General features: G+C 41.8%; 1 protein-coding gene across 2 annotated transcripts; it reads right to left on the bottom strand.

The window, feature by feature from the left end:
• Positions 1–6555: 6555 nt before the first annotated feature.
• WFDC10A (WAP four-disulfide core domain 10A) lies at positions 6556–7550 on the bottom strand. 2 transcript variants are annotated; one of them, XM_019636927.1, is made up of 2 exons: positions 7460–7550; positions 6556–6704 (listed from the first exon to the last, which is right to left on the bottom strand). In XM_019636927.1, exons 1-2 carry the CDS (start codon positions 7548–7550, stop codon positions 6556–6558), a joined length of 240 nt encoding a protein of 79 aa, XP_019492472.1. The 2 variants fall into 2 exon arrangements, with proteins under 2 accessions (XP_019492472.1, XP_019492473.1); XM_019636928.1 differs by having other exon boundaries at positions 6556–6686.
• Between the last annotated feature and the right edge of the window lie 1190 nt (positions 7551–8740).

Below are 8740 nucleotides of genomic sequence, written 5' to 3'. Positions count from 1 at the left end.
TGCCAACGTGGGCCAGTGAAGCAACGTCCTCCACAACTAGACTGAAGAACAAAATGACAGCAACTTGTCTGTTCCCCTTCCCCCAATTCCCCAACACTGTTCCCATCCCCCCAATTCCCCAATAAAAATCTTTAAAAAAAAAAAAAAAGAGAGAGAATGAGAAAGGTTCCGAAAAAGTGCTTAAGAGACTCTTAAAACCTTTAGTACTTGTTTGAAAGGTGGGAAATGGTCAGGTATTGGACATATTTTTTTGGAGGAGACGCTTGAGCAGATTTTCTTTAAAGAATGTTGTGCTCTCTTAATCTCAAGCCACTAGAAAGGCTTTAAGGATACCTCCCACTGAGCTGTGTATGTTCCCCAAAGGGTTTGTGGAGATGGAGTAGATAGGCGCCTGAGTCACCCCTGAGAACACAAAAGAGTAAGAGGCTGGCTGAAGTGACCTATGGCCGCAAGAAAGAGACAAGAGCTTGCGCTGATTTGATAGGTCCAAGAATGCAAGCAAGAGCCAGTGTAGGTCTGTGCCAGGTTATTCCAGGCAGGCTACCCGGGAGGATCATGGGACCTCAGCAGAAGGAAGTAGAAAATGAGCGGCCAGATCCCTAGGGTCTGGGAAAGGAGTCACAACAGACCAGCTGGAGAGGATTCAGCTGGATTCAGCCATATCAAGAGAACCACAGGTGAGAAACTTCCATCAGTCGGGGTTGGGAGAAACTCAAAGAACCCAGAAAATTACCCACGACAGAGTCCATTTTAATCAGTACTGAGCCCAGAAAGCACATATACATGTATATGCTCCACATATACAAAGGCACAATACTTCCTGCCAAAAGAGCCATCTGGACCCCCTTATTTCTTCTTCTTCCTCCACCCCCAAAATGGCACTTAGCCAGCTGCAGGAGGACAGGAAAGAGAAAAGAACTGATGCTCTCTTCCTCAAGTGCAGGTTTCTAGGTGTGGGGGAAGCCCATTATTTTAATTCAAGCTTAGTGTTTTGACTATTGCACAGGCTTAGACTTTTTCTATATATGCTAAATTTAGTCAGTGTCTAGAAAAGTCAAGGTCTATACCCAAGCTCCCTTACAGAGTCAGAGAAAGAAGTAACTCTTCTGAATAAATTTAAATAAGACAAAGGACAATACTTTCAATGTATTACCAGTAACACTCCCCATGGATATTTTCCCAACACACTAGTTACGCATATCATTAATATTTTCCCATTAATCATAAGGCACCTGAAAATTTCTCTTCTCTAGAGGGGGAAAAAAAATCACTGGGAACTTTTTTGCAACTAACATTTGTTTAAATGCATTATTAGCTTCAGAGCACAAATCTGTCAATCTAGAAGTTCTGGGTAAAGGATAATGCCCATTTCAAACCCAAGATAGTTGTTGCCAATTGTTTTCTCCATTAAGATTGGTTTTTATATAGACATTTCTCCAAAGAGGACATACAGATGGCCAATAGATATATGAAAAGATGCTCAACATCACTAGTCATCAGAGAAATGCAAATAAAAACCACAATGAAATAACACCTCACACCAGTTAGAATGGCTATCATCAAGAAGACAAATAATAACAAGTGTTGGAGAGGCTGTGGAGAAAAAGGAACCCTTATACACTGTTGGTGGGAATGCAGACTGGTGCAGCCACTATGGAAGGCAATGTGGAGGTTCCTTAAAAAATTAAGAATAGAATTATCATATGACCCAGCAATCCCTCTCCTGGGTATCTACCCCCAAAATCTGAAAACATTTATCCATAAAGATATATGTGTTCTGATGTTCATTGCAGCTTTATTTACGGTGACCAAGACATGGAAACAACCAAAGTGTCCTTCGATAGATGATTGGATAAAGAAGATGTGGTACATATATACAATGGAATATTATTTTGCCATAAGAAAAGATTAAATAGTGCCAATTTCAACAACATGGATGGATCTTGAGATGATTATGCTAAGCGAAATAAGTCAGACAGAAAAACTCGAGAACCATGTGATTTCACTGATATGTGGGATATAAAACTGAAAACAACAAAGGAACAAGACAAACAAATTAAGAAACAAAAACTCATTGACACAGACAATAGTTTAGTGGTAACCAGAGGGTAAGGGGAGAGGATGGTAGATGAGGGTAAAGGGGGGTCAAATACATGGTGATGGAAGGAGAACTGACTTTGGGTGGTGAGCACACAATGTGATATATAGATGATGTATTACAGAATTGTGCACCTGAAACCTATGTAACTTTACTAAACATTGTCACCCCAATAAACTTTAATAAAAAAAAAAGATTGGTTTATTCTACCAACAAGGCACACATTTTGTCTCGCCATAAGAGGGAAGTTCTCTCCCATTTGTTACCACACAGAAGACTATCAGTACAGCATAGGACAAAGAACAAAATATGGGCACTGGGGTAAGAGAGATCTGGGCTTGAAACCCAACCCCAACATGTTTATCTTAATATAAGTCATGTGATTGGCCAACTACCTAACTTCTCAGAGCCTCAGTTTCCCCATCTGTAAAATGGGGGTGATATTAGTATCCACATTACAAATGTTGAATATATGAAGCATTGAGTACAGGGCTTGGCACACAGAATGAGCAAAATAAATGTTGGCTATTATTATTAGTAAGCTCAGACTCTTTTCTTGTCCAAAGGGGTGAAAGTTATTTAATTTCATTGGCTTAGTTGTAGTCTTTTTTTTTTTCACCGTTTAACCCTATTTGGAATTAATTCTGGTGAGTGGGTGAGATTCTATCCTTCATTCATCTGTCCTAAATTTATTTGTCCCACAAACATGTATATTAAGTGACTACTGTAAGTCAGGCAGTATTCTAAACACTGAGAATATGGTTATGGATGAAGCTGATAAAAATCCCCGCCTTCATAAATCTTATATTCTAATAGAGGGGACATACAATAAACGAGATATGTAAAAGAAAGACATAATAATAAATGGAGATTGATGTGAAGGAGAAAAAGTGAGAGAGGGTCTGGGACCTGGCACAATATATGAAATAGGTACTGGCTATTATTTTAGGAAGCTCCCTCTTGGTGACATTTAGGGTTCTGAGGAGGAGATTAAGCACACTTTAAAAAATTTCCCAATCCTTTGCCCACTCCTCTCTCACTTCTAAACTGGTGATTCAGGCTACAAAGACAAACAGAAAATAAGATAAAAGAAACAAAGACAAAGAAGTGTTAATACTCTGAATTATATGGCCACAGTGGAGTAATTGTTTTTTTCAAATATTCCCTCAAAGTATTTTTGCTTCAATGTTTTCAACCAAGCAGAAGATAACCTACATGCATTGGTTGAAATCCTTCAAATGCTCAAAAGCAGGCACAAAACCTAGAGACAGTTTTAAAGGTACAAAGCTCTTTGGAAGGGCAAAACTTATCTTCCTCTTGGCATACGTGAAAAAATAAAATCTGAGGCATATGAAGCCTTAAATGGGTTGGCTTTAACTTTTAAAAAAACTATTATTTGGAAATAATTTCCAAGTTAAAGAGTAAGACTAGTACAAAGAGCATCTGAATACTATTTGCTCGGATTCACCTATTTTAAGTGTTTACCTCCGATTACCTCCTTTCTCTCTCTCTCTCTCTCTCTCTCTCTCTCTCTCTCTCTCTCTCATATATCATGTCCCTTCTTTAGGAATAATGCTTCAGTGAGTATTAACAAAAAAGACATTCTCTTACATGATCATAGTTCAATTGTCAACTTCACTAAATTTAACATTAACACTTTTATCTAATCTACCATCAGTATTCCATTGTATAAATTTACCCAGTAATGTCCTTTGTCTGTTACGATGTTGAAATTTCTGAAGACTTAAAACACAAATACAGCCAATCATTTCTTTCAACTCAACATTCCTGAGTTGGGGTTTGTCTGAAATTTCTTCAGGATGAGTGAGACTCAGGTTATGCATTCTCATTGGAAATACTATGTAGGCAATGCATAGTGTCCTTCTCAGGGTGTCACACATGAAGGGACATGGTGTCCATCCATGTCATCTTTCTCTGTCTCAATTTCTCCATTTGAACAAGGACAATAATTTCTTCTCTAGAGGAATGGTGTTGGGATGATCTGGGCACCCGATTTGCACAGGGAACTCATCTAACCACGCCACCAATGAAAGTGTGTGCAGGCTCACACTTTCAGCTCTGGCACTCTGCTCTCCACGTACCTTCAAAGATGTTCAAGTTGGAAGCACTGGTAATTGACGGATGGTTCTTCTTCCTGGTGTCTGGGAACTGCAGAGCTCCTTCACAAGGGGCAGATGATGAGCAGAACAGATTTCAAAGACTCAGAATGTAACCATGGTTCTGGTTTGGTAGATCCGTGGGTTCTGCCCCAAGCCATAAACTGGGAGCGTATAGAACACTGTCACTGAATTCCATTCAAGGAGTACTTTCTTTTTTAAGCTTCTACCTGTATTGCTGCAGGTAATACAGGTAGAAGCAGAACACTGTGGAATTACAGGAGCTTCTCTTCTCGCAACATGCACATTTCCTGGAAGCCTGGGTGATTGTAGAGGTGGGGGAGGACCTGTATATCTATTTTTTCTCCAACATTTATATGATGACTTAAAAAAATTTTTTTTATAGCTTCAGGTGTACAAAACAGTGCAATATACTTTTCACCCCTCACAAAGTGACAACCCCCTCCCCAACCTACCCCTTCCCCCCGATACTATACATATCTATTATAATTCCTTTGACTCCACTCCCACACTATACTCCACATCTCATGACTATATATATATATATATATATATATATATATATATATATATATTCAATTATAGTTGACGTACAATATTATTCAACGTCAGATTCAGGTGTACAGTGCAGTGATCAAGCCTCTACTCCATCCATGAAGTGGTCTCCCTAACAAGACATGTGACCACCTGACACCCTACAAAATATTTACAACGTTATTGATTACATTCCCCAAACTCTCTTTCATATCCCTGTGGCAATATTGTAGCTACCAATTTATGCCGTCTAATCCCTTCCTTTCTCCTTCATCCCCACCCCTCTCCCATCTAGCAACCATCAGTACCGTATTTGCCGGCGTATAAGACGATTTTTTGGCCCTGAAAAATATGCCTCCAAGTGGGGGGTCGTCTTATATGCCAGGTACACTTCAGATAGACTGCCCATAGTGCTTGCCCCGTGCCATAGTGGCCTCCCGATGCCCGCCCACTTCATTCCACATACCGTCAGGCATCAGCAGCGCTGCTGGGTGTATGCTCGGCTGTTATGCGATTTTGCTGTTATGCGATTTTACCACACTCGCAAAATCGCACACAGCCGACCATACACCCAGTATGATAGCGCAAAATCGCGAATCGCGATTTATGTATATGTTTGATTACATACAGCCTTGTGACAGTTTTCCTGCATGTCATAAGCATTTGAATATAAATATAAATGTTGAAATCAAATCTGATATTGTTTTACCTTTTATTTGGTGTGTGGAAGGTGTGCGGAAGAGGGGGTAGTCTTATACGGCGAGTATATAACAAACTCTGTATTTTGAGTGGAAATGTTAGGGGGTCGTCTTATACGCCCAGTCGTCTTATACGCCGGCAAATACGGTAGTTCTATATCTCTGAGACTATTTCTGTTTACATTGCTCATTTATTCAGTTCTTTAGATTCCACATATAAATGAGATTATATGGTATTTGCCTTTCTCCAACTGACTTATTTCACTTAGCAAAATGTAAGTGATGACTTTTGTAAAGCCCTATCCATCTCTGTATTAGTTTCTCCACTGCTAGCATCAGCCTAACACTACATCGTCACCCATGTCCTGTGGCTTCTGTGCTGATGATAAGAGGAGTTCAGAGGGAACACCTTCCTCCAGCCACATCGTGAATGGCCCCTCACTCCCTTGGGCCTTGGGCATGTCACTTAACTTCTCTGCGATTCATTGTCTTCCTTGTAAAGCAGACTTATCTGAGCTTCACAAAGAGAATGGGGAGAAAGGGACAAGGTCAGATGAAGTTTAAGAAGCGGCACCTTGGGGGCCTCCTCCTCTGTGCTCCAGGGTCTAGCCTCCGCCTGTCTCATGTTAACTAGGCCCTTCTGACTGCAGGGTGAGGAACATTCTGTTTAGCATTGGGAGATGCAACACATGAGCAGTTTCTCCCCCTGGGAGTGCTGGTTCAGTGAGCAGAGCAACAAGGGGGCTGAGCCCTGGGGGCCTGGCAGGGGTGCGTGGGCCAAAGGGAGAGCGAGCAGAGAAGCATGACAGGGACAGAAAGACCAGGGACCCGATCCTAGAAAGGCGGGAACACTCTGGGGTGTGTCCTGGGTCCTCCGTGATCACAAGCACTGGGAAGAAACCAGGCAGGTCGCTGGATGTTTGTTCTGGTTTATTTGACAGGAACAAGTAGTTCAGACAGTGGGGAGGGTGACATTGCTGTTGACACTCCTGTGCCTGGGAGTTGAGGTTCTTGTGCTTTGGTGGCAGCCACAGTCTTAAACAGAGGGTTGGGGGAGCCGGATGCACAGCCCAGTCCCCTCTCCCTCTCAGAGGATGTTCAGGCAAACATTCCCGCAGAAGGTTGAACAGCATATGTTATTTGCTTGGCATTCTTGGTGATATTCACAGTGGTGTTTGCACATCTGTATTTTCACTCTTTTCTCACACTCCTTGATTTCTGTGGGTAGCTGCATATCTGAAATTGAGTAGGAGCAGGGTCAAGGAAACCAGCCCGTACAGAGTACCCCTTTCAAGCGTATAGCCTCTTCCAGGACCCCGTCTCCCATGTTAGTCATGACCTTAGTGAAATCACCCCCATAGAATCTGCACTCTGACCCTGAAAACTCAGTGAAGTCTGAGACATCTGACAAATCCTCTCACTTTCCCGAATTTGCAGGGTCCAGCGATGCACTTGCTTCTCCCTCCCCCACCCCCTCTACCCTTGTCATTGTCACAGTCAGCATCCCTGCCCCTCTCCCAAAATAACACTTTTCATATTTCTCTTCCATTGTCACCATTCTGGCCCCTCTGATGATAACTTTAACTTGATCCTGTACACCCCAAAATCTAATTTCCCAATGTCCTTTCATTCTACACCTCCTTTCATAAACACCTTTGGATGTTGACCTGTTACATATGTGCATAAATCAAAGAATAGTTGTTTTGTTTTCCCTTCTGATTCTCAGCCCTGTGCACCTTTCACTATTGTATGTACCATATGTCTCTGGGTTTTGGGAATGGAGATTAAAAAGATACAGGTTCCCCTCCACCCCATCACTAGCCCCATGGCCATTAAAGGGGCTGGAAGGCCATGGTTTGGGAGGATCCAGAACGTTCACAGTGCTGTGGTCAGAGCAGGATGTGCTGAAAGGTTCCAATCCCAGGTCCTCCCTCAGCTGGACACGGCCCCTTCTTCCTCCTCCCCATCATGGCCCCCAGCCCATCACCTACTCTGCATTCTCTTCCAGTTACGGGGCCCTCCCTGGGCCTGCAGCAGCAGCACACAAAGAAGCAGGATGGGCAGCAGTGCCCGGGTTGGCATGACCCTGGCCAGAGCAGTGAGCTCTAAGTCTGGCACAGACTTCCCTGGAGAGCTGGTGTGAGGAGGGAAGGAAAGAAAGGCAGGCTATCCTGGGCTCCTCCCAGCCTGCACTGGCCAGGCCTGGGCACGAGAGTCCTTGTTCCCTCCCCTGAGCCTGTTCCTTCCGTGGCCTGTTCTACGTGGGCCTTGGGCTTCTGCAGAGATGGCTCCTCCTCTCGCATAACTAACCCTCTCTTTTTGCAAACATAATTTTTTTCCTGAAAAAAATTATGTAATGTTTTCTGTATTTTAATGACAATATAATTTGTAGAAGAAAAAAAGTAATTAAAAAATAATGATAATCTCACTGCATGGAATTAACCTGTGTTTCATTGTATAGTGAAATCATGTCTGATTTCTTATCCTTTTCCATCTGACTTATTTCACTTAGCATGATACTGTCAAGATTCATCCATGTTTTCATAAATGGCAGTATTTCATCTTTTCTTATGGCTGAGTAAATATTCCATGGTATCTATGTACCATATCTTCTTTATCCAGTCATCTATCGAATGACACTTAGGTTGTTTCCATGTCTTGGCTACTGTGACTAGTGCTACAGTAAACATAGGGGAACATATATCTTTACGAATAAATGTTATCAGATTTTGGGGGGTAGATACCCAAAAGAGGGTTTGCTGAGTCACATAGGAACTCTACTCTCAATTTATTTTATTTGTTTAACATTCAATATTATTTTATATTAATTTCATTGATACAGCATAGTGGTTAAACATTTATGTAATCTACTCTTAATTTTTTGAGGAACCTCCATACTGTTTTCCATCGTGGCTGTACCAATTTACATTCCCCCCAGCAGTGTATAAGAGTTTTTTTTCTCCACGACCTTCCCAACACTTGTTATTACTTGTCTTGCTCTTACTTGTCAGGTGTGAGGTGGTATCTCATTGTGGTTTTGGCTTGCATTTCCCAGATAGCTGGTGAAGTTGAGCATCTTTCTATATATCTGTTGGCCATTTGTATGTCTCCTTGGGAGAAGTGTCTGTTCAGGTCCCCTGCCCATTTTTTAATTGGATTGTTTGTTTTTTGTTGTTGAGTTATATGAGTTTTTTATATTTTTTGGTTGTTAGCCCCTTACGAATGTATCATTCACAAGTATCTTCTCTCCTTCGGTTGGTTGCCTTGAATTT

The sequence above is a fragment of the Hipposideros armiger genome, unplaced genomic scaffold (genome assembly GCF_001890085.2).
Source record: "Hipposideros armiger isolate ML-2016 unplaced genomic scaffold, ASM189008v1 scaffold_31, whole genome shotgun sequence".
Taxonomy (NCBI): Eukaryota; Metazoa; Chordata; class Mammalia; order Chiroptera; family Hipposideridae; genus Hipposideros; species Hipposideros armiger.
Note: the sequence above shows the minus strand (reverse complement) of the source record. Positions and strands in the feature narration are given on the sequence as shown.